General features: G+C 41.5%; 1 protein-coding gene across 2 annotated transcripts; it reads left to right on the forward strand.

Moving 5' to 3' along the window:
• Positions 1 to 25,732, forward strand: DDX21 (DExD-box helicase 21). Of its 2 annotated transcripts, XM_055274519.2 has the most exons (15): positions 1 to 830; positions 4,464 to 4,907; positions 6,712 to 6,787; positions 7,921 to 8,099; positions 10,051 to 10,168; positions 11,694 to 11,879; positions 13,793 to 13,938; positions 15,021 to 15,170; positions 16,687 to 16,848; positions 18,340 to 18,459; positions 19,466 to 19,539; positions 20,164 to 20,323; positions 21,473 to 21,607; positions 24,173 to 24,217; positions 25,176 to 25,732. In XM_055274519.2, exons 1-15 carry the CDS (start codon positions 744 to 746, stop codon positions 25,443 to 25,445), a joined length of 2,352 nt encoding a protein of 783 aa, XP_055130494.1. In that variant the 5' UTR covers positions 1 to 743; the 3' UTR covers positions 25,446 to 25,732. The 2 variants fall into 2 exon arrangements, with proteins under 2 accessions (XP_055130494.1, XP_055130495.1); XM_055274520.2 differs by lacking the exon at positions 16,687 to 16,848 and having other exon boundaries at positions 650 to 830.
• Positions 25,733 to 26,428: the final 696 nt, after the last annotated feature.

Raw genomic sequence — 26,428 nt, forward strand, 5'->3', positions numbered from 1 at the left:
AGGAGACTCGCTTGAGCCCAGGAGGCAGAGGTTGCAGTGAGCCCAGGTCGCGCCATGGAACTCTCCAGCCTGGGTGACAGAGCGAGACTCTGTCTCAAACCCACAAGACCTCTCTCTCCCGCTAGTCTATAAAGCTTCTTGAGATAAAGCTTTTGTGTTTGCTAGTGAATACTACTCCTGTTTCTCCTACCTGATACAGTGAACGCTCATAAGATGTTTGAGTGCTCACATGAATGCACGACCAGACCCGACTGAATTATTTTTATTCTTCAGGCTCCTGAGTCTGGCCGACACTTTCAGAGTAGACGTTTCCAAGAGATGATTAAGAACACACATCCGCGCGTCTGTACATGCAAACTCGAGCAATACAACATAAAGCACTGAAGATGCGCCACTCAAAAGCAACTGGAAGCCTTCATTTATCAGGCTGGGGCTAGGGAAAATCCAGCCAGTGTTGGAGAGGTTCTACAAAGCTAATCTTTGTAATTCCTTGAGGTTCTACCGTTCCGTAGATGGCTTCTAGACCAAAGGCCGCAAGTGGTCAATTCACTAAATCTAGCCACAGTCACAGACCCCTGCTTTGAATTTACCACGCGGAGAGCAGCCTTTCCTGTGCTTCCTGCTTCCCCCGGAAGTGCCTTGCTACAGGAAGTGACGAGAGCCGGGAGGACCGAGGGTGGGGAACTACCTTTTCCTCTCCACGCGGTTGAGAAGACCGGTCGGCCTGGCAGACTGCGCTGAAGATGCCGGGAAAACTCCGTAGTGACGCTGGTTTGGAATCAGACACCGCAATGAAAAAAGGGGAGACACTGCGAAAGCAAACCGAGAAGGTGAAACGGAGGGACCTGGGGCCAGGAGGGACGCTGAGTGGAGCAGAACCCCTGGGTGCGGGAGAAGGGCCCGGGCTGGGATGGTGGGAGCGCGCGGCGGGTAACAGCGCGTCCAGACACCGGGCGTGGGTCTTGGCGGGCGGTCGCCCAGGAGTGGTGCGCTCCCCGGGCAGTGGACGCGTCGTTTGCCCGACCGAGCCAGGTCCGCCGCGCGCTGATCTCTTCCTCTGAGTTTATAGGCATCCACATGTCCTAGGAACTCTGGTAGAGAGGCCCTATTGGAGCTCGGGAGAAGGCCGGGTGTCTCACGTGGTCCCCGGCGACTTGGGCGCACCTCACACAGTGCGCAGAGTTGGACCTTCAGTCAGGCTCCACGTTGTTGGCTAAGACATAACTCCCGGCATGAGCGTGCGCGAAGGGAATTAGAAAGTCAAGTCAAAGTGGGGACTGGAGGCCGGGTGCGGTGGCCCACGCCTGTAATCCCAACACTTTGGGAGGCCGAGGCGGGCGGATCATGAGGTCAGGAGTTCGAGGCCAGCCTGGCCAACATAGTGAAACCCCTGTCTCGACTAAAAAATACAAAAATTAGCCGGGCATGGTGGCGCGCGCCTGTAGTCCCAGCTACTCGGGAAGCTAAGGCAGGAGAATTGCTTGAACCCGGGAGGCGGAGGTTGTGGTGAGCCGAGATCGCGCCACTGCAGGTCAGCCTGGGCAACAGAGCGAAACTCCATCTCAAAAAAAAAAAAAAAAAAAAGTGGGCACTGGAGCTTTAGAGTAGACTGGAGAGATCTTAACTTCATCTTCGCACGTGGGCCGCGTCTTTAGTGACTTTTTAAACTCTAGTAAGGGAAGTAGAGTTTGTTTTCTGGTAAGCCGCCCTGAGAAGATGACGTAATTCAGTTCTTCTTAAGAAAATCTGTTTTACAACTGTTTGACCCACATGAGTTGACTAGATTTCCCATGGAAATATAAAGGCATGTGTTGCGGTTCTGAGTGTACACCATATTTTTTATATAGGCCAGCAGTGTGCAGTAATTTTAACCTTGATAGCTGTCCGCTGCTTTGCTGTTGCTTCCTAGTGATTTAACTTGTGACTGAGTCTCTGTTCTGAAATCAAGTCAGTGGGAACAAAGATTGTCCTTGAACTTAGGTTGTACGCTACTTAGAATTAACTTTCCTTGTTGGTTTCTCTGTCTTTTGATATGGAGTTCTTACAATAGCAATATTTTAGAATTGTAGGAAGCCGCGGCAGATTTGTACTCAGGTGCAAGAAGGTCGTGGTCCTGGTTTACATTGCATCAGTCAATTGCGTTCAATTTGGCATGCTCAAATCCAGAGGTACATGACCAAACTCTGTTATATTCCAAAAGAGACCACCAGGATGGGAAACTCAGTCTTATTCGGTGGAACCAAGGGATGAAAACAAATTAAAATTTTGGAAGGAGACTAGCTTGTTTTTTGTTGGCAAGGAGATTATTCTTAATCTGTGATTTGAGAACAGAGACCAGGCCTGAAGTTTCCGGGAGGCAGAATTCAGCGTAATATGTACTTCCAAGATTGTTCTGGGGCTCTGCCAGAACAGGCTTCTAAGGAGGCTACAACACATGTCTAATTGTTTTCAGTAGTATGCAAAGTTGTAGAGGGTCAGAAAGTTCAAATAGGAGCCACAGTCATGTCTTACTTGGTTCTAAGGTGTCACTCCTTCCATATTCTTGTAACTTACTTTATTTTAAATTAAGCGCATCTTTTTTACACATGGGTGATAGACTGAGTTTTTATAACTTTTTGTTTCGTAAAGTGTCTCTTTTATTTATTTTATTATTTATTATTATTATTATTATTATTATTTTGAGACGGAGTCTCGCTCTGTCACCCAGGCTGGAGTGCAGTGGCGCAATCTCAGCTCACTGCAAGCTCCGCCTCCCGGGTTCATGCCATTCTCCTGCCTCAGCCTCTCCAAGTAGCTGGGACTACAGGCGCCCACCACCACGCCCGGCTAATTTTTTGTATTTTTAGTAGAGACGGGGTTTCACTGTGGTCTCCTGACCTTGTGATCCGCCCGCCTCGGCCTCCCAAAGTGCTGGGATTACAAGCGTGAGCCACCGCGCCCGGCCTTGTTATTTATTATTATTATTTTTTGGGATGGAGTTTTGCTCTTGTTGCCCAGGCTTGTTCTCCATGTTGGTCAGGCTGGTCTCAAACTTCCAACCTCAGGTGATCCGCCCACCTCGGCCTCCCAGAGTGCTGGGATTACAGGTGTGAGCCACTGCATCCTGCCCTTTTATTTTTTGTAGAGACAGAGTCTTACTGTCACCCAAGCTAGAGTGCAGTGGCATGATTATAGCTAACTGCAACCTTGAATTCCTGGGCTCAAGCAATCCTCCCACCTCAGCCTCCTAAGTAGCTAGGAGTATAGGTGTGTGCCGCTACACTTGGCTAATTTAAAAAAAAATTTTTTTGGGGGGATAGTCTTGCTGTGTTGCCCAGGCTGGAGTGCAGTGGCATGATCTCAGCTCACTGCAACCCCCGCCTCCTGGGTTCAAGCAGTTCTCCTGCCTCAGCCTCCTGAGTAGCTAGGACTACAGGTGAGTGCCACCATGCCTGGCTAATTTTTTTGTATTTTTAGTAGAGATGAGATTTCACTGTGTTAGCCAGGATGGTCTCCTCCTGACCTCGTGATTCGCCCTCCTCAGCCTCCCAAAGTCCTGAGATTACAGGCGTGAGCCACTGCGCCTGGCCTAATTTTTAAACTTTTTCAATAGAGACGGGGTCTCGCTATATTGTCCATGCTTGCCTGGAACTGCTGGCCTCAAACAATCCTCCTGCCTTGGCCTCCCAGAGTGCTGGGATTACAGGCATGAACCACTGCATCTGGCCCTAAACTGTCTTTATATAAATTCATTTGCTCTTGTGAGATACGCAAAGTGCAGAATTCCTGTTTTGGAGTTAGAGGTTGCAGTGAGCTATGATCATGCCTCTGTACCACAACCTGGGTGAAAAAGTGAAATTGTCTCTTAAAAAAACAAAAAAAATCCCTGTTGTTTTACCTGGGATTTTAGCAGGAAGAAAGAAAAGAAACCTGCTTAACATCATCAATCTGTAGATACATGGCCTTATTCTGTTGGAATAGAATTTGGACTTTTTATAGTATTGAGTTTGGAGCCTGTTGGAGTATCCCATGAGCTTATCCAAATCCCTTATTTCAAATCCCTTATGAATATCTGGTTTATAGGCCAAGCACGGTGGCTCATGTAATCCTAGCAGTTTGGGAGGCCGAAGTGGGTGGGTTGCCTGAGCTCAGGAGTTTGAGACCAGCCTGGGCAACATGGGAAAACCCCACCTCTACTAAAAATACAAAAATTAGCTGGGTGTGGTGGTGCGCACCTGTAGTCCCAGGTACTCGGGTGGCTGAGGCATGAGAATCGCTTGAACTCGGGAGTGGAGGTTTCAGTGAGCTGAGATTGTGCCACTTCACTCCAGCCTGGGCGACAGAGCGAGACTCTGTCTCAAAAAAGAAAATCTGTTTTATAACTGAAGTTGAAAATGATCTTGAAATAATCCAGAATTGATGAATGTTGCAAATGTATAAATGCCTTATTCAGTGTTTGTATTTTCCTTATAAATTTTTTTTAGAAAGAGAAAAAAGAGAAGCCAAAATCTGATAAGACTGAAGAGATAGCAGAAGAGGAAGAAACTGTTTCCCCCAAAGCTAAACAAGTTAAAAAGAAAGCAGAGCCTTCTGAAGTTGACATGAATTCTCCTAAATCCAAAAAGGCAAAAAAGAAAGAGGAGCCATCTCAAAACGACGTTTCTCCTAAAACCAAAAGTTTGAGAAAGAAAAAGGAGCCCATTGAAAAGAAAGTGGTTTCTTCTAAAACCAAAAAAGTGATAAAAAATGAGGAGCCTTCTGAGGAGGAAATAGATGCTCCTAAGCCCAAGAAGATGAAGAAAGAAAAGGAAATGAATGGAGAAACTGGAGAGAAAAGCCCCAAACTGAAGAATGGATTTCCTCATCCTGAACCTGACTGTAACCCCAGTGAAGCTGCCAGTGAAGAAAGTAACAGTGAGATAGAGCAGGTACATTTGCACTTCATTGGGTAGAAGATATCTTTCATTGTTGTTTCAGCTAAATAAGTAGGTAACTGCTATATGTACTCTTTAATAGTAGGAGAAAATGTGATGTGTCAGCACCTTGTGGGTTGGGGGATACCTTAGGCTGAGTGGGACTTCATCTTAAAAATTAGCACACGACAGGGCACGGTGGCTCAGCTAAGAGTACTCTGTCTTTTTTATTTTTTTTTTGAGATGGAGTCTCGCTCTGTTACCTAGGCTGGAGTGCAGTGGCGCGATCTCAGCTCACTGCAACCTCTGCCTCCTGGGTTCAAGTGATTCTCCTACCTCAGCCTCCTCAGTAGCTGGGATTATGGGTGTGTGCCAATACGCCTGGCTAATTTTTTGTATTTTTAGTAGAGGCGGGCTTTCACCATGTTGGCCAGGCTGGTCTCGAACTCCCGACCTCAGGTGATCTGCCCGCCTGGGCCTCCCAAAGTGCTGGGTTTACAGGCATGAGCTACTGTTCCCAGCGGACTCTGTCTTTAAAAAAAAAAAAAAAATTAGCATAGTGTCACAATGCCTCCTTTACAAATAAGCAGATACTGTTTAAGCTTAGGGAGAGTCTTGGTCTGCTTATTTGCAAGTCAGTCAACAGAAGAGATACAGTTTTGTAAATGGGCCCTAGTTTCCCTCTGAGGGGTTTAACCAAATAAGTTATTGGAATTACTGAAAAGGTTGATTGCATAAGTCCTTTTGGTTAGGCCATTAAGTAATCATCCTGGAGTTAAACAGGATGATAAAATGTCTGTCCAGAACCTAATTCTTTTATCTTTCAGAAACTCAGTTATGAAAGAAAAATACTAATTGTATTAAAAAAATTTTTTTTTTAGACATGAGATCTCGCTGCGTGGCCCAGGCTGGTCTAGAACTTGTGGCCTCAAGCAATAATCCCGCCTAAGCCTCCTGAGTAGCTGGGATTACAGGCACAAGCCACCACACCCAGCTGAAAAATACTAATTCTAATCAATTTTTTTTTGCTATAGATCATGGTCAACATTTATAATTTTTTTCCTGATTATAAAAAATATGTGATCCAGAGAAAATAGAAAATGCAGACATTTTGCAAAAAGAAAGAAATGCTTCCTGGAATTTCACCATTCATTTAGTAAATATTAATACCTGTACTTTTCAAGTACAGAAGTAATCTTGTTAATTTTTGGTGTTTCCTTGTAGTACTTTTAGGATATGCATCTATTATTTTTAATCAGATTAGGATTGTACTATGCAATCTTGTATCTTGACTTTTCTGTTTCTATCTAAGCATTTTCCTCATTAAGTACGCTTAATGGTTACATAATCCTTCATATAAATGTCTTGAAATCTACTTACTACTTTTATTGAGCATTCAGATATCTTACTATCAAATAATGCCACAGTGACTGCTACCTCATAAAACGTTTGTTCATTTTCTATGGATGTGTGTTTACGAGAGATGCTGCTTTGGAAGAGGGCTAATGACATTTCCAACAGTGTATTGTTGGTTATGGTTATGGAGTAGATCTTAGTTGAGATCTAGTCACACATAATATACCCAGTATATATTTGCCTCAGATTTTTCTTTTGTTGAGGTTTTATAGATTTATGACAATGCTTCCTTTTCAGATCTCGATTTACCTATCAAGGTTTTTGTGTTTTTTTGGTTGATTTTTAAAGTGATGTGTTTAGAAGAATTGCTTTAGGATAGCTTGTTTTGTCTCTTTCTCAGAAGGTTCTCTATTAATTTGTGTAGGTGATTATTGATTTCTTTCTGTGGCCCTTTACTTGATAGGAAATACCTGTGGAACAAAAAGAAGGTGCTTTCTCTAATTTTCCCATATCTGAAGAAACTATTAAGCTTCTCAAAGGTAATGTTCTTGGAAATATCATATGATGTTAGAACGTATTATTTTAACAGAAGCACTCCACTGTTTTTGTTAAGATGAACCAGGATGTATTCTTATTGTAGGCTGATATATGCAGTCATATAATGAAGTAGGCCTGTGTATTCAATATAGTACTATAGTAGTGATGATTCTTCATGCTTCTTAAACAAGTAGTTAAAATTTCTTCAGGCCCTCTGTGGTGGCTCACACCTGTAATTGATTGAGGCCAGGAGTTTGAGATCTTCCTGGGTAACATAGTGAGAACCTGTCCCGACAAAAAGTTTAAAAATTAGCTGGGCACGTGGTAACACACATCTATAGTCCTAACTACTCCAGAGGCTGAGGAAGGAAGATCGCTTGAGCCCAGGAGTTCAAGGCTTCAGTGAACTGTGATCACACCACTGCACGCCAGCCTGGGTGACAGAATGAAACCCTGTCTCAAAAAAAATTGTATTTAATACAGTATGTATTCAGAAGTGTAATGACTAATGGTGCAGGTGAAATTAAGCAATTAGGTGATGCCATGTTAATGTTTTATCTCTTTCACTTCTGAGGCATCTCTAGATTAATTAGCCTAATTTGTAGGCGTAAACCCAGAATTCATTTAATAATCTGCTTCTGAAGTAGCTGGAGTCACAGTTACTCAAGTAGGTGCTTCCTAAATCAGGAGCAGCACAGTTGCATTGCAAAGCACCAGATTTTCAGGCTTATGGATAAGACTTCAAATATTTACTATAATTGGATGCTTTACAGTTTGTTGATATTTTTCAGTCAAACAGATTCTTTACTATCAGAATATTTCTGAGCCAGGTATGATGGCTTGCATCTGTAATCCCAGCTGTCCATCAGTCTGAGGCAGGAGGATCACTTGAGCCCAGGAGTTCAAGGCTGCAAGTGAGTTATGATCACGCCACTGTACTCCAGCATGGGCGACAAAGCAAGACCTTGTCTCTTAAAAAATATATGTATTTGAGCCTAACTTTGTAGATGTTGACCAGAAGGTAGAATTCCTTAGTTCTACAGGACCAGAAGCATGAGTAATATACTTCAGTATGTCAGTATGGCTAATATTTTAAGAATTGCAGTGTGAGATAACACAGTTAATTTGTTCATAGGCCGAGGAGTGACCTTCTTATTTCCTATACAAGCAAAGACATTCCATCATGTTTACAGCGGGAAGGACTTAATTGCACAGGCACGGACAGGAACTGGGAAGACATTCTCCTTTGCCATCCCTTTGATTGAGAAACTTCATGGGGAACTGCAAGACAGGAAGAGAGGCCGTCCCCCTCAGGTAACTGTCTTAAATACAAGGGCTCTCAGTCAGCACAGGAAAAAACACCACTTGGGCATTGTGTACATACCCTACTATTTTGTATTGTGTTCTTATAGTCACCCATTCTATTTACTGTAGATCTTTATGTGAAAGTAATCCAGGACAATTCTTTTATATTTAATAATTAATATATACAGATCATTCTCTGTATATTTCAGTATTTTAATTTTTCCCACAGTTTTGATCATCTATATAATTAATGCTCATCATATTTCCTTCAAACCCTTAGATGTCCCTGGGGCTTATAGCTTTGGTCAAGTGTCTGACGATTTTTGCCTAGATGGAGAAAGCATTTTTGGTAGAAAAGCATGAATGGGCGGTGGCCCACGCCTGTAATCCCAGCACTTCGGGAGACCGAGGCGGGCGGATCACAAGGTCAGGAGATCGAGACCATCCTGGCAAACACCGTGAAACCCCGTCTCTACTAAAAATACAAAAAATTAGCCGGGCGTGGTGGCGGGTGCCTGTAGTCCCAGGTACTTGGGAGGCTGAGGCAGGAGAATGGCGTGAACCCAGGAGGCGGAGCTTGCAGTGAGCTGAGATCGCGCCACTGCACTCCAGCCTGGGCAACAGAGCAAGACTCCGTCTCAAAAAAAAAAAAAAAAAAAGCATGACTGGAAAGAAGGGCAAGTCAGAGGTGAAAAGGCCAAGCCCCCATATTAGGGTGAGTCCATTGGGCTCATTTCTAGAGAACTTGACATTTAACAAACATTAACCTCATTGAAATGACTGCAAATGCCCATGTTGTCACTTTGGCTGTGGGTTCTTGCAGTTGTCTTTCTGGCCTAACCTCACTTGCTCACTGGCCTTCCAGTGTCCATGTTCCCCCTTTGTTAATTTGTTTACTGCTGTATCCCTAGCACATAGAATAGTGCTTGGCCAATAGTAGTCATTAAATATTTTTTAGATGAATGTATTAGGTGTTCTTGAATCATATTAGTTTCATACCATTACCCTATTTTGAGGACCTGTAGCAGTTCAAGCAATTCTCCTGCCTCAGCCTCCCAAGTAGCTGGGATTACAGGTGTGTACCACCATGCCTGGCTAATTTTGTATTTTTAGTAGAGATGGGGTTTCACCATGTTGGCCAGGCTGGTCTGGAACTCCTGAGCTCAAGTGATCTACCCACCTCAGCCTCCCAAAGTGCTGGGATTATAGGCGTGAGCCACTGCACCTGGACTTTTTTTTTTTTTTTTTTTGAGACAAAGTCTTGCTTTGTCGCCCGGGTTGGAGTGTGATGGTGCAATCTTAACCTCTGCCTCGCAGGTTTAAGCGATCCTCCCGCCTCAACATCCCAAGTAGTTGGGATTACAAGTGTGAGCCACCACACCTGGCTCATTTGTATTTTTAGTAGAGATAGGCTTCCACCATGTTGGCCAGGCTGGTCTTGAACTCCTGACCTCAAGTAAGCCACCCACTTTGGCCTCTCAAAGTACTGGGATTATAGGCATGAGCCATTGCGCCTGGCCAGCAGTTTCATGTTTTATATATGTAGAGAGATCAAACTCATATTGCTCTAGGATTCAAAGCGCCCCTTACATTGTTGGTTCTACCTTACTTCTCTGACTTTGTTCTGCTTCAGATTTTCTTTACTGTAGAGGTTAAGACTATAGGTTTTGGAGCCCAATTGCTTGAAGGCTCTGCTCCTTCTTAGCCTTTGGGGCTTAGTCAAGTTATTTATCCTCTAATACCTAGCTCAAAAGGTTGCGAGAATTAAATCAGTATAATACATATAAAGAATTTAGTAGAGTCTAAGATCTATTAGACAAAAATATTAGCTAATGTTATTGTCATCATCAGTGTGAGACTTTGTTCAAGTCGTTCTTTTGCTGGAATGCTGTTCTTTAAGGACTAGATTAAGAAACAAATACTACACAGTAATTTGAATTCAATTATTTTTTTTTATCAGGTACTGGTTCTTGCACCTACAAGAGAGTTGGCAAATCAAGTAAGCAAAGACTTCAGTGACATCACAAAAAAGCTGTCAGTGGCTTGTTTTTATGGTGGAACTCCCTATGGAGGTCAATGTGAGTACATTCAAAAAGTGAGGGAAGTATAATGCCACCCATTGTTGACTGCTCTGATTGGATTTCTTTTCACCTTGACATCTGGCTTCTCTACATAGGATAGTCATTTATGGGGATTTTTCTTTTGCCATTGTGTAAACGTGGTCAAGAACATGATCCTGCTTGATGATAGGCAAATCCTATATATGGTTCTTAGGACTTTTATCTATTTATATTTATCTAGGGGCTACAAAGGTAACTTATTATTGAACTCAAAAAGACAGTCCATTTGGGCTCTAGGAAATAGGAAGTCAGAATTCGAGGTTACTCTTGTCTGTCAGGACCTTGGGTCTGTCCCTCTTTCTGCATGGTTGCTTCTTTCTTGATGTAGGCAGGCTTTCTTTCCTTGGGGCTCAAGGGCCAAATGTTACAGTCTCTGCTCTTGTATTCCATTACTTCCCAGTTCAAGGCCTTGGAGCTTTATTATGAGAGCAGATGTATAAATTAGGAAGGGATTTAAGGAATTAAAAAAATCATAGTTTTGGCTGGGCACAGTGGCTCACGCCTGTAATCCCAGCACTTTTGGGAGGCTGAGGCGGGCGGATCACGAGGTCAGGAGATCGAGACCATCCTGGCTAACACGGTGAAACCCCGTCTCTACTAAAAATACAAAAAATTAGCCGGGCGTGGTGGCAGGCACCTGTAGTCTCAGCTACTCAGGAGGCTGAGGCAGGAGAGTGGCGTGAACCCGGGAGGCTACCACGCCTGGCTAATTTTTGTATTTTTAGTAGAGATGGGGTTTCACCATATTGGCCAGGCTGATCTCGAACTCCTGACCTCGTGATTTGCCAGCCTTAGCCTCCCAAAGTGCTGGGATTACAGGCGTGAGCCACCGTGCCCAGCCGGAAGTAATTTCTTTCCTAGTGCTATTGTCCTCCAGTAGTGCATATTTCTTTCTTTCTTTTTTATTTATTTATTTATTATTTTTTTGTGAGACAGTCTCACTCTGTGGCCCAGGCTGGAGTGCAGTGGCGTGCTCTTGGCTCACTGCAACCTCTGCTGCCCAGGTTCAAGCGATTCTCCTGCCTCAGCCTCCCGAGTAGCTGGGATTACAGGCGCCCGCCACTGCGCCTGGTTAATTTTTGTAGTTTTATAAAAATGGGGTTTCACCACGTTGGCCAGGCTGGTCTTGAACTCCTGATCTCATGATCCACCCACCTTGGCCTCCCAAAGTGCTGGGATTACAGGCGTGAGCCACCACGCCTGGCTGCATATTTCTTTTATGTCACTTTGTACACTAGACTGTCATTTCAAATATTTACTATAATTGGGTGCTTTAAATTTTGTTGATATTTTTCACTTCTCATGTTTTTCCCACTAGATTAGGAGTGCCATGAGTATCTTTATCATTATTACTTAGCATATTACTTTGTACTTGTAGGTATTTAACAAATATTTTAGAGTAACAATACAGTTAACTGTGGTACCCCAGACAGATGAAAGTACTTACTAAAAACCCAGCAAATCTTATCATTGTTTTTTATAGTTGAACGCATGAGGAATGGGATTGATATCCTGGTTGGAACACCAGGTCGTATCAAAGACCACATACAGAATGGCAAACTAGATCTCACCAAACTTAAGCATGTTGTCCTGGATGAAGTGGACCAGATGTTGGATATGGGATTTGCTGATCAAGTGGAAGAGATTTTAAGTGTGGCGTACAAGAAAGGTAATCCACAAATTCAAGAAGCTGATAAAAAATACCAAAGGAAGGGTGGTAACTAAATAATTGTCTTTATTTATTTTGAGGCAGAGTTTCACTGTCTCACTCTGTTGTCCAGCCTGGAGTGCAGTGGCATAGTCTCGGCTCACTGTAACCTCTGTCTCGGGGGTTCAAGTGACTCTCATGCCTCAGCCACCCTAGTAGCTGGGATTACAGGCACCCGCCACCACGCCTGGCTAATTTTCGTATTTTTAGTAGAGATGGGGTTTCGCCATATTGCCCAGGCTGGTCTCAAACTCCCAGCCCCAAGTGATCCGCCTGCCTCACCCTCCCAAAGTGCTGGGATTAGAGGCATGAGCCACTGCGCCTGGCCTGGTGACTAAGTAGTTTCCTAAGAGATGAATAAAGCCTTGGGAAATTGGAAGGGGGCTTATTTTATCTAGAAACTTGGATTAAAAAAAAAAGTCATTACTCTGGGATTAAAGCGGGTGAGGAAAAAAAAAGTCATGATTTATCATATTACCACAATGGGGAAAACTTGGGAAAGTAAAAGAAGAAAAATACCATGTTCTGTCATCTTGATGTGGTCTGCTTTTGGTGTATTCCTGATGTTTTGCATTTTATTGTGTATATGTGTTGATTATACTCTGACTATACATATAAAAATTCAGCAAAAATACTGTATAAAGTGGTTGGCCATGACTTAATTCTACCATTTGCCTATTTTGATTTTTATTCAATATAAATAATTCTGTTTATATTTATTCAATATAAATAATTCTGTTTAGCCACTTTTATACAGATAGCTTCTCACCTCAATATCTGGAATTGTTTTTTTTTTTTTTTTTTGAGACAGGGTCTAAATCTGTCACCCAGGCTGGAGTGCAGTGGTGGGATCTTGGCTCATTGCAACCTCCACCTTCCAGGTTCAAGCGATCCTCCGAGTAGCTGGGACTATAGACGTGCACCACCATGCCCAGCTAATTTTTCTGTTTTTTGTAGAGCTGGGTTTCACCATGCTGTCCATGCTGGTCTTGAACTCTTGGACTCAAGTGATCCTCCCTCCCACTTTGGCCTCCCAGAGTACTGGGATTACAGATGTGCTCTACCGTGGCCGCCCTTTTTTTATTTTTAAGATAGGCCCTCACCCTGTCACTCAGGCTGTAGTACAGTGGCACCATCATAGCTCACTGCATCCCTAAACTCCTGGGCCTCAGCTTCCTGAGTAGCTTAGGGCTACAGGCGTGCGCCACCATGCCTGGCGAATGTTTTTATTATTCATAGAGACAGGGTCTCACTGTGTTGCCCAGGCTTGTCTTGATTCCTGGCCTCAAGTGATCCTCCTACCTCCACCTCTGAAAGCATTGGAATTACAGTCATGAGCCACTGTGCCTGGCCTGGAATTGGTTCTTTAGGATAGATTTCCAGAAGTGGAATTACTGAGCTTAAAAGTGTAAATAATTCATGCTCCTCAATATACACTGTCAAATTCTCTCCAGAAGGATTCTACCACACTTCTATTTGGAATGTTTGAGAATGTGATGGCACTCTTAAGTAGAATTGAACAAACAAAAATAGTAGCTGGACTCAATGATTGGACAAGAATTCTAAATTCATAAAATATTGAGAATAGAAATCTTAGAATAGATTTCGTTTGTAATTCAAAAGCCTAATGGTCAGAAAGCAAAACAACTTTAAAGTACTTTCACTATTTTAAGGATCTTTTAGATAAATTACCTAGCGGTATTTCTTTGCCCATTGGGGAACCTCTGTCTTCCAGTTTTGTGTCCTCAGTGCCTGACTTGGCCTCAGGTGGTTGCTGGTGAACGTTGATGGACTGTAGAAGTATTAGGTTAGGTGGAATACTATGTAGGCTTGTTTGGATTATTCATACTGACTTTTTTTCCCCCTCCTCAAAGATTCTGAAGACAATCCCCAAACATTGCTTTTTTCTGCAACTTGCCCTCATTGGGTATTTAATGTTGCCAAGAAATACATGAAATCTACATATGAACAGGTGGACCTGATTGGTAAAAAGACTCAGAAAACGGCAATAACTGTGGAGGTAAATTATTTACTTAGTTGCCAGAATATAAAATTGTATATTATTTTTTTCTTGTCTGTTAGTATTAAGACTGGCAAATATTCTTTTTCCAGATAAATACTAAATCCGTGTGAAAAGCCAAGGAAAGATATTTCTATTTGAGCTGTATATGATATCTGTGTTTTTATTTTTATTTTTATTTTTTGCGATGGAGTCTCGCTCTGTCACCAGGCTGGAGTGCAGTGGCGCAATCTCCGCTCACTGCAACCTCAACCTCCCGGGTTCAAGCGATTCTCCTGCCTCAGCCTCCTGAGTGGCTGGGACTACAGGCATGCACCACCACGCCCAGCTAATTTTTGTATTTTTAGTAGAGACAGGGTTTCACCATGTTGGTCAGGATAGTCTCAATCTCTTGACCTCGTGATCTGCCCACCTCGGCCTCCCAAAGTGCTGGGATTACAGGTGTGAGCCACCACGCCCGGCCTGATAGCTGTGTTTTTAAAATTTCATCATCGATGGCCTCATTTCATTTCAGAATGATTTGGAACTTAAATCTATCTGAATTATGTAAACATAAATCACACTTAAAATTTAAACATTAGAGGGCAGCAGAGAAATCTAGTGCTTTGTGTTTAAGCTTAAAAGTGTTAAAGTTTAAAATTTCACCTTCGATTCTGATACCTAGATGGATTAATTTCACTGAGGAACAGACCTGTATAAATTAATCTACTACAGATTGGGTTTTTAAGTAGATGAAAGGGCAAAACATACAGAAATTTGTTGGTTATTTGGTTTCCTGTAGAAAGCTAGGGAATGGCATTTCCTGCATTTTCCTGGTTGTCAGAAAATAAAGAAGTTAGATGCTCTTTAGAGAAAGGGGAGAGGCATGGGGAGATGGGCAGATCATGTTGCTTTCTGCTTTACTGGCTTATTTAGGTTTTTTTCTCTCAGTAGTGGCTGCAGACAGCTCTTATTAGGCTTGAGTAGTTGTTTCCAGGAGCAAGACATTAGAACATTAGTGTTGTGCTCACTCATCATTGTGTTGTGATTTTAGTTTCCAGCAAAGCTTTACTAAGTAGATGTTTTTTTTCTTCTTATATAAGCATCTGGCTATTAAGTGCCACTGGACTCAGAGGGCAGCAGTTATTGGGGATGTCATCCGAGTATATAGTGGTCATCAAGGACGCACTATCATCTTTTGTGAAACCAAGAAAGAAGCCCAGGAGCTGTCCCAGAATTCAGCTATAAAGCAGGTTGGTCCTTCCTCTTATGCCAGCAAAGCTGGGGATATCAACAAATCTTCACCTTGGGCATATCTGCTCTTGGTCTGATTTTCATTCATTCAGTGAATACCAGTTTAGTTTAGTTTAGTTTAGAAATGAGAGGAAGCTACTTTTTTTTTTTTTTTTAATTGAGGCAGAGTCTCACTCTGTTACCCAGGCTGGAGTGCAGTGGTGTAATCTGGGCTCTCTGCCTCCTAAGTTCAAGTGATTCTCCCACCTCAGCCCCCCAAGTAGCTGGGATTACAGGTGGGCACCACCACGCCTGGTTAATTTTTTTTTTTCGAGACGGAGTCTCGCTTCTTCGCCCAGGCTGGACTGCTATGGTGTGATCTTGGCTCACTGAAACCTCCGCTTCTTGGGTTCAAGCAATTCTCCTGCCTCAGCCTCCCGAGTAGCTGGGATTACAGGCATGTGCCAGCACGCCCAGCTAATTTTTGTATTTTTAGTGCAGATGGGGTTTTACCATGTTGGCCAGGTTGGTCTCGAACTCCTGACCTCAAGTGATCAAGTGATCCACCTGCCTCGGCTGCTCAGAATGCTGGGATTATAGGCATGAGCCATTGCGCCCGGCCTACCTTCTTTTTTTTTGGAGACAGGGTCTCACTCCCTTTGCCCAGGCTGAAGTGAAGTGCATTGGTGTGATCTCGGATCACTGTAGCCTTAACCTCCAGGTAGCAGGCACCACCATACCTGGCTTTTTTTTCTGGATGGTGTTTTATTATTGATATAATTCATGTGCCACATATTACCATTTTAAAATGTACATTTCAGTGGCTTTTAGCATAATCATGAGGTTGTGCCACAGTCACTACTACCTAATTGGGAAGACTCTTTTTTAATCTTCAGCTTTTAGGTTCAGGGGTACATGTGAGGATGTGCAGGTTTGTTACATAGCTAAATGTATGCCAAGGTGGTTTGCTGCACAGATCATCCCATAACCTAGGTATTAAGCCCAGCATTTATTAGCTATTCTACCTGATGCTCTCCTACCCACCCTCCACTAATTTTATTTTATTTTTTTAATTTTTTTTTTTATTTTTAGTAGAGACCGAGTCTTGCCATATTGCCTGTGCTGGTCTCAAACCTCAGGCTCAAGCAATCTGCCTGTCTGGGCCTCCCAAGTGCATGAGCTACTGCACCTGGCCTCACTTCTTTCTAATGATCAGAGTGTGCATGTCATGGCATCTCATCGCACAAATGAGGAAAGGGTGGCTCAGACCTAAGGTTACACTGATAAAATAGGTTTGATCACTCTTGTCTCATATCCTCAACTTCAATAAGTAAAGTTGGATACAGTTGGAATTGATAACTGTGGGTTTGGAAATAATATTGAGGCTTATCCATTCAAGACACATTTTCCCCTTTGTAATGTTTTCAACAGGCATATCACCAAAATATGAATGTCTTTTACAGGCGTAACTGATGAAGAGAAAAAGTACTTGTATTGTTGGAGCTGGTGTTCTTACATCCATTTATTTATTGGCAGGATGCTCAGTCCTTGCATGGAGACATTCCACAGAAGCAAAGGGAAATCACCCTGAAAGGTTTTAGAAATGGTAGTTTTGGAGTTTTGGTGGCAACCAATGTGGCTGCACGTGGGTTAGACATCCCTGAGGTTGATTTGGTTATACAAAGCTCTCCACCAAAGGTATGTGCTTTATGCTTAGATTTTATTTTGTTTTGTTTCTTTTGGGTATTAAAACAAATTGGAAATTGTATTATTTACTTTCATATCATTAGTATATAGCTATCTTTTGAGTGCTGGGATGCTAAGGGTGATTTTGAGAATGAACCTGTTATGAGACACCCCCCTCAGAACTGACACTTGAGTAGAAGTGCAATCAGCAGACAGAGGTTCAAAAGGTGACTTTGGGATATAGTGTGATTTTTGAGCCAAACCTTGAGATGGGTGGAGGGACTTAGATGGGATAGGGGTAAGTAAGATAGATAAATGCATGAGCCTAGAGGACAGGGGAGAGAAAGAGCCTGTAATTAACCTCTGTGGTTAGAGATGCTTAGCTTTGTGAGTTATAGGAACCTCTCAAGGAGGACCCTGAAGCATAGTTTACTTGATGTGGATAGTTCTTCACGTAAATAAAGGTTGTTCTAAAGGTATTCCAATCACTTCCAACATGAGGACCACAAAATCTCACCCAAATTGGCAAATCCCCCACGGTTAAAGGCTGCTTACAACAATGGGGAAAAATAACTGAAGACTATGAATTCACCAATTCTTAAAAAGGAAGTCTCATGAGTGTGTGGTATAAACATTGTTTCACGAGCCTTTAGACTTTTTGATATGGTAGCCACTAGCTGTGTTGAGCACTTGAAATGTAGGTGATCTGAATTGATCTGTGTACTGCAAGTGTAAAATACATAGTGCATAACTTTTTATTATGTGGTCTGGAGTTTGAAGACTTACAGAAAAAATACAAAATATTGCATTGGTACCCTGGTTTGTGTAGATAGTATATTGAAATGATAAGACTTGGATATATTGACAGGCATGGTGGCTCGTGCCTGTAATCCCAGCACCTTGGGAGGCTGAGGCAAGCGGATCACTTAAGGTCAGGAGTTCGAGACCAGCCTGGCCAACATGGCGAAACTCTGTGAAACCCTGTCTATACTAAAAATACAAAAATTAGCCAGGCCTGGTGTCAGATGCCTGTTGTCCCAGCTACTTGGGAGGCTGAGACAGCAAAATCACTTGAACCCAGGAGGCGGAGGTTGCAGTAAGCTGAGATCATGCCACTGCACTCCAGCCTGAGTGACAGAGCGAGACTCTGTCTCAAAAGAAAAAAAAAGACTTGATATATTGAGTTAAAATACATTAAGCTTCTTGAAGAAATCTTTTCAGTGTGTCTACTGGAAGACTGAAAATTGGAATTACATATATGCCTGTAATGGACAAGCACTATTAAGACAATGCTCTTTGTAAGTTTGCCTGCAGGACAGGGACCACCGTTCTAGAAGCTTTAAAAATTGCCAGAGGTCTTTAAATTGAAGTGCTAAGGGACCTTCTTCCTCATGTCCCCAGGCTTATAACCACAATTGCTAGTGTTCACTCACCTGCGTAGGCTACTCAGGTGTTTGTCTCTCTTTTTTGTTTTAGTGTTACTCATGTATTTTACTTCAATAGGATGTAGAGTCCTACATTCATCGATCCGGGCGGACAGGCAGAGCTGGAAGGACGGGGGTGTGCATCTGCTTTTATCAGCACAAGGAAGAATATCAATTAGTACAAGTGGAGCAAAAAGCGGTAAAACTATTCTTACCTTTCATTAAGCAAATGTTGAGTTCTAAAGTCAGTCTTTGGTTTCTTCAATTTTTATCCACTTTAAAATATTTTTATTTCTAGTGTGTGGCAATGACTGAAAGCTTATTGTTAGGTACATATGTTGTCCTGTGATAAAAGGCCCATTCTGAAGTTACTTTGCATTTGAAAACAGTGATTTTGTTTTCATATGTTTGAAAGGCAGTTTTCAGACAATGATAATATGAACCAGAGATAATTAAGATTGAGGGGCTGTAGGAATTGCTTGAAAATCAAATGAATGAGGGTATGTCAAAAGGATAAAAGGGAGAAGAGACTAATTTTTCCTCCAGGAGAATTGGAATAGTGTATGTAGATTCTTGCCCCTTGGCAGGAGCTTAACTCGTCTGCTTCCTCTTGAGTGGACTGCATTTAGGGACTTGCTTTCAAAGAATACGGTAAGGTGGGGAGTGAGGACTTTACCGTGGAGAGATGAACAAACACTACCTAGGCCAGCTGATCGTGGGTCATGTCATCAGTGATAGGCACATAGGCATGTGCCCCTGATAAGAGGTGGTGAGGTGAGCATTCATGTCGGGTATTCCTCCCCCAAATATATAACCCTGAGCATGAGGAAAACACCAGACAACCTCAAACTGAGGGACATTCTACAAAACTGTTGACCAGCACTCCTTAAAATTGTCAAAGTCATGAAAAACAAGGAAAGAAGGAAAGACAGACATGGAATAAAGTCTGGGGTTCGATTAATAGTTTAGCAATGTTGGTTTCTTAGTTGAAACAAATATACCTTAACAGTGTAAGATGTTAACAATAGCAGAAACCTGGAGCTCTCTGTACTGTCTTTGTAGCTTTTCTGTAAGTCTAAAATTAAAAGTTCATTTTTTAATGTAATAAATACATTTGGCCTATATTAAAAAATTAGGGGACTGCTTATCTTATTGGAAACAATTGATGGCCATTGTACATTAAACTGTGGTTCATTTTCCTGTAGGGAATTAAGTTCAAACGAATAGGTGTTCCTTCTGCAACAGAAATAATAAAAGCTTCCAGCAAAGATGCCATCAGGTATGTTCCCTACCACTGCTATGGTCTGTTTCAGTGTTTGTTCAAATATTGCATGTCTTTGTATAGTAATAAGATTTGACTTTAAAAAAAATTTTTTTTTAAATTTTTGAGACAGGGTCTCACTATGTTTCCCAAGTAGCTGGGACTACAGGCATGTGCCACCACACCCAGCTTTTTTTTAAAACTTCAGAATGGAAATAGGTTTTTTCTGATCCTAAAAGTAACACATGCTTCTTGTATAAAAACTCTTGACATTATTCATCATCACATCTAATGGTAGTATGACATTTTATTATGTCTGTTTTGTGGCTTATATAAGCAGCCCAGATGATGCACATTTTAAAATTATTTATACTTTTTGTATATTATAAGTAACACCATGGTGAACTTCTCGTTTTATTATTTCCTTAGGATAAAATGGTGGGGTAGGTGATAAATTAGAATTACATACAGTCAAAGGAATGGATTTATTACTATAGCAATATGATTATTATACACTGCATCAAAATAAATGTGTTACACATGTGAAAGATTTGGAAAGTTATTCATTTATCTTGAGATGTCTTAGAAATGAAATCTGTCCATTTCTAGTATCCTTTCTCCTAACACACTCTCAAACAACAGGCTTTTGGATTCCGTGCCTCCCACTGCCATTAGTCACTTCAAGCAATCAGCTGAGAAGCTGATAGAGGAGAAAGGAGCTGTGGAAGCTCTGGCAGCAGCACTGGCCCATATTTCAGGTGCCACGTCCGTAGACCAGCGCTCCTTGATCAACTCAAATGTGGTAAGGTTCTGCAGCACATTCCTGACACTTCATAATTTGGGGTATGAGCAGGATGTGAAAGGGTTTCATTTAAGCTTCCCAGTTGTTTTCATTTTCTCATGAAAGTAATAAAGTATTAATTGTATTTTACAATTTCTGGCCGGACACAGTGGCTCATGCCTGTAATCCCAGCCCTTTGGGAGGCACAGGCGGGAGGATGGCTGGAGCCTACAAGTTTGAGGTCAGCTTGGGCAACCTAGTGATACTCTGTCTCTACAAAATATAAAAAAAAATAAAAAATTAGCTGGGCCTGGTGACATGCTGTGGTCCCAGCTACCTGGGAGGCTGGGATGGGAGGAGGGAGGATCACCTGAGCCCAGGATGTTGAGGCTGCAGAGATCCATGATGGTGCCACTGCACTCCAGCCTGGGTGACAGAGTGAGACTCTGTCTCAGAAAAGAAAAGAACCAATAATTCCCATGTTTAAACACACACACATACACATTCAAATCCATATAGGCCGAAAATATGAGTGGTCCTGACTGGCTGTGTGGAGGGAGGAATGGCAGTAGCTAGTAATGGACGCAGGATTCTTTTGGGTGGATTATGCCATGTTCTGAAATTTTAGATAGTGCTGAATGGTTGCAGATCTTACAAATGTACTAAAACAAACAAAAAAAAACACTGGATTGTATACTTTCAAATGGTGAATTTTGTGGTATGTGATTTTTAATTGTTTTAATCCTAAAGTAGCCCAAACATATACATACATAAATGCATATAATACATTTAGCCAGCATACCTAGGAACTTTAGAAGGTGTATGCTTTTCTTTTCCTGTAAATTCAAATTTTTATTGAGATAATTGTAGATTTACATGTAGCTGTAAGAAATAATACAGAGAGATCCTTTGTATACTCTGCCCAGCTTCCCTAAATGGCAATATTTTGGAAAACTATAATACCACACCAAGATATTGACATTGGTACAATCAACCAGTCTTACTCAGAGTTCCCCAAGTAAAACCAGGGACTGTTTCTACTAATTGTTTGTGTGAGGTATACGTTTTTAGGAATAACTTTTCAAGAAATATTTTAGAATCACAAAAGCAGGTATTTATCAATTAGGTTTATTTTCAGCACTTTAATTTTATTCTCCTTTCTTGTGTAAGGGTTTTGTGACCATGATCTTGCAGTGCTCAATTGAAATGCCAAATATTAGTTATGCTTGGAAAGAACTTAAAGAGCAGCTGGGCGAGGAGATTGATTCTAAAGTGAAGGGAATGGTTTTTCTCAAAGGAAAGCTGGTAAGGCTGGGGTCTCTGTTGTAACCTTGATGGGGCTTTATGTGGGCAGGAAAACAGTGTGGTGTGGGTTCTTCCTGTTCTGTGGGGATGCTGCATCTCTTCACTCTCTCATCTTCCCTGGGTAATCTCATCTGTGATCCTCAGATGCCACTCTGCCACTGACAACTGCTGTACCTCTATCTCCAGCCTGAACCGTTCTCACAATGCCAGACTTGATCCAGCTGCTTCCCTGACATCTCCACCTAAACAGTTATTTAAAGTAACTTTTTCAGAATCTTTTTTTTTTTCTTAGCAATCCTATTTTAGCACTGGACTTATTCAGAATCTTGAATTCAAACGAAAAATGAAAAATTTTGCCTCCCAAACCTGGTGTTCTTTCTTCTGAGGCCTTCTCTTGGTTTATGCCATAGACTATCACAAGGATTCTCAAACATTTTGGTTTCACAATCCCTTTAGCAAATGTTAGGGACCCCCAAAAGCTTTTGTTTATATGGGTTATATCTATTGATACTTACTGTATTAGAAATTAAAACTGGAACCCTAAAACACAATATCATGTTCCATTAGCCATCAGAGCAATGATTTTATCACATCATATAGTGTCTAGGAGACTCTACTGTACCTTGAGGGAATGAGTGTGGAAAGGGCAGCATTATTATGAAAATAATTTTGACTTGGCGAAACCCCTAAAAGATCTCAGGTTTCCAGGTTTCCACTGGCCTAGTGAACCAGTCAGGTTTATCTTCAACTTATTGCATGTCTAGCCATGTTGTTTATCTCCTTAAGCAACTCCACAAAACTTGTGGGATAAAGTCTCAACCCTTTCATAGGAGGATAAGATCCTTCATGTCCTGGCCTTTGCTAGCCTTACAGCTTAATTTCTACCTCATTGCTACCAACACCATTTAATCCAGCAGTGCCCAGTACACCATGTTTTATCTCATCCTCAGTGCATGCTGAACCTACTATTTATAGTAATCTTTCGGCCAGGCGCGGTGGCTCATGTCTGTAATCTCAGCACTTTGGGAGGCTGAGGTGGACGGATCACCTGAGGTCGGGAGTTTGAGACCAGCCTAACCAACATGGAGAAAAGCTGTATCTACTAAAAAATACAAAATAAGCCGAGGATGATGGCGCATGCCTGTAATCCCAGCTACTCAGGAGGCTGAGGCAGGAGAATCACTTGAACCCGGGCGGCAGAGGTTGCGGTGAGCCAAGATCACGCCATTGCACTCCAGCTTGGGCAACAAGAGTGAAACTCCGTCTCGAAAAAAAAATTTTATATATATATATAAATCTTTTCCTCCAAAGTAGCTTTTATGACTTTGCTTAGCCTTAAATCTTACCAGGCAATGTTAGGGGCATCTTTATCTGCATTTCAGAGTCTTTAGGACACATGTTGATGCAGGTAAACTTTTACCTTGCTGTGTTTGCTAATGGAGAGCCTCAAGAACACTCAAAGGCAAAAACTGTTTTCTAATTGCCTCTATACCCAGTGAATGCCTGGGATTATACTCTACTTTGTAAATATGTAAGCGAAGATTCCCATGAATGGCAAAATCCACCAGTAGGTGATGATACCTATGTTATGATTGGGTAAATTTTGGGGTGAAAGGGGTGTTCCTTATAAAATATTGCAGTTGAAGACAGCAGGGGGAGGAGTGCCTGTATTAATTAATACATAGTTTGACTATATTTTTAGATGATTTCCTTGATTGGAGAGGATGGCACTTAATATTAAAGATGGTGTCCTGGCTAGGTGCCATGGCTTACACCTGTAATCTCAGTATTTTGGGAAGCTGAGCTGGGAAGATAATTCTTGAGACCAGCCTGGGCAATGTAGTGAGACCCTGTCTGTACCAAAAAAAAAAAAAAAAAAAGCCAGATGTAGTGGCATGCACCTGTAGGAATTCAAAGTTACAGTGAGTTGTTAATTGTACCACTACACTCCAGCCTAGGCAGTAGAGCAAGACCCTATCTTAAGAGGGAAAAAAAAAAAAAGATGGTGTCCCGTATTATTTTTTTCATACTCTTACAGAAGACTGAATTAAGAAAAACCAGAAAATCAACAATAGAAGATCACTTGTTTTTCTGCTTTTAATTAGGTCATTCTGAATAGCTGGCATTGCTTTTCTGATGGAAGGCAGTATATAGTTTAGACTATAGGTTTTAGAGCCATACAGACTAGATTTTAAATACTTGCTCCATTTAATAGCTGTGGGGCCTTAGACAAGTCAGCTAACCTTTGCAAGCCTGTTTGCTCAGCAATAAAATGTAGCTAATAGCCACTAGGGGGTTAGCACAGTGTAATAGCTAAGACTGTCTATAGTTAGAAAGTTCTAAATTGTTTGGGGTTCTTTTTTTCAATATTCCTTGTCTTTCTGCAGTGTACTTTTGGCAGCTATAATGTATTAGCTTTGGTCTAAAGTTCATCTAAAATTATACCTGGTGGTTTTTTTGCTTTATGTTTTTTGTTTTCTTTTTTTTAAAGAATACGTGGTCTTTTAAAGGGAGTATTTTTAATGTGCGTTGGTTGGATTAACTTCCATTTGCTTTGATTTCTAGGGTGTTTGCTTTGATGTACCTACCGCATCAGTAACAGAAATACAGGTATTCTTTTCCCTTAGATTTTAAAGTTAACGTACCTAAATTGTAGAATGTTAATTACGAAAATAGAGAATAATAGATTGGGAAACAATAGTTCTGGTTCCTTTAGTAAGAGATAATTGATAATTAAATTTTGGAATATTGCCCCCTAACTTTTTAATTCTGATATTTTTGTAGTTGAACCCACCTGGTTTCTATATTTCCTTTATACAAAGTTGTGAACGATATCCAGCTCTCCCCACCTTTTAACACTTACATATGTCATACAGATTTTCTGTGCGTGTGTGTGTGTGCATGCATGTGTGTGTGCGTTTTCAGACAGTCTCGCTCTGTCACCCAGGCTGGAGTGCAGTGGTGCAATCTCGGTTCACTGCAACCTCCGCCTCCTGGGTTCAAGCGATTCTCTTGCCTCAGCTTCCCAAGTAGCTGGGATTATAGGCCCACCACCACCTCTGGCTAATTTTTTGTATTTTTAGTAGAGGGGGTTTTGCCATGTTGGCCAGGCTGGTCTCGAACTCCTGACTGCGGGTGATCCACCCACCTCCCAAAGTGCTGGAATTACAGGCATGAGCCACCACGTCCAGCCTACAGGTTTTCATAGACATTTAAAATTGTTACATCTTTATTCAGTACTGTGAGAAATGTGTGCTTAATATATTTGTTTTATCACTTTTGGCTGTAGATACCCTGTAGCAATTGAGTTGAATAAATTGTTTAATAACTTAATAAATGAAGTAGTGATGCAGGCTATTTCTCATAATGAAACTATATTTTCCCACACTTCATTGACACTGGCTTTTGGACCATGATGGTTGGCCAGTGTTATTTTTGACCAGTGACTTCTTAAGCACTTATGTTATCACCTTTTCTTTGAAGAAATGGCAAATGTTTTGCTTTTCTCATGCTTTTTAAAAATCGAATACTAATTAAAGCACATGAAAACAAAACATTCTCTCAACAGGAGAAATGGCATGATTCACGACGCTGGCAGCTCTCTGTGGCCACAGAGCAACCAGAGCTGGAAGGACCACGGGAAGGATATGGAGGCTTCAGGGGACAGCGGGAAGGCAGTCGAGGCTTCAGGGGACAGCGGGACGGAAACAGAAGATTCAGAGGACAGCGGGAAGGCAGTAGAGGCCCGAGAGGACAGCGATCAGGAGGTGGCAACAAAAGTAACAGATCCCAAAACAAAGGCCAGAAGCGGAGTTTCAGTAAAGCATTTGGTCAATAATTAGAAATAGAAGATTTATATAGCAAAAAGAGAATGATGTTTGGCAATATAGAACTGAACATTATTTTTCATACAAAGTTAAAAGCACATTGTGCCTCCTTTTGACCACTTGCCGAGTCCCTGTCTCTTTCAGACACAGACAAGCTTCATCTAAATTATTTCATCTGATCATTATCATTTATAACTTTATTGCTACTTCATCAGTTTTTCCTTTTGAAAGGTGTATGAATTCATTACATTTTTATTCTAATGCATTATCTGTAGATTAAAAGATAAAATCAAGCGTGTATCTGCCTATACTTTGTGAGTTCACCTGTCTTTATACTCAAAAGTGTCCCTTAATAGTGTCCTTCCCTGAAGTAAATACCTAAGGGAGTGTAACAGTCTCTGGAGGACCACTTTGAGCCTTTGGAAATTAAGGTTTCCTCAGCCACCTGCCAAACAGTTTCTCATGTGGTCCTATTGTCTACTGAGACTTAATACTGAGCAATGTTTTGAAACAAGATTTCAAACTAATCTGGGTTATAATACAGTTTATACCAGTGTATGCTCTAGACTTGGAAGATGTAGTATGTTTGATATAGATTACCTATACTTATGTTCGTTTTGATGGATTTTTAGCTTCTCATTATAAGGTGATTCATGCTTTAGTGAATTCTTCATAGTATATATAAAAGTACATTTTAATAGAAAGCCAGGGTCTTTAAGGAATTTCAAATGTATAAGGTGGCTCCATAGCTTTATTTCTAAGTAGGCTGGATAAATGGTGCTTAAATAATAATGTACTCCACTTCTTCCTATTGGAAGATTAACATTATTTACCAAGAAGGACTTAAGGGAGTAGGGGACACAAGAGTATGTAAAAAAAAAAGAAAAAAAGAACCAAACCACCGGAAAAAATCAAATGCAAAAAGGTAACAAATTCATAACTGGAGAGCAAAGAGAAGAACAAGTATGATTTCCATGATAAAGCATTGTTTTAA

This window comes from Symphalangus syndactylus, chromosome 4, assembly GCF_028878055.3.
Source record: "Symphalangus syndactylus isolate Jambi chromosome 4, NHGRI_mSymSyn1-v2.1_pri, whole genome shotgun sequence".
Taxonomy (NCBI): domain Eukaryota; kingdom Metazoa; phylum Chordata; class Mammalia; order Primates; family Hylobatidae; genus Symphalangus; species Symphalangus syndactylus.

Excerpts from the sequence above, each read along its gene's own strand:
- DDX21 (XM_055274519.2), top strand. The coding sequence starts at position 744 with ATGCCGGGAAAACTCCGTAGTGACGCTGGTTTGGAATCAGACACCGCA. Across the intron at positions 20,324-21,472 it reads CCTTGATCAACTCAAATGTG|GGTTTTGTGACCATGATCTT; the intron begins GTAAGGTTCTGC and ends TTCTTGTGTAAG. Across the intron at positions 21,608-24,172 it reads TTTTTCTCAAAGGAAAGCTG|GGTGTTTGCTTTGATGTACC; the intron begins GTAAGGCTGGGG and ends TTTGATTTCTAG.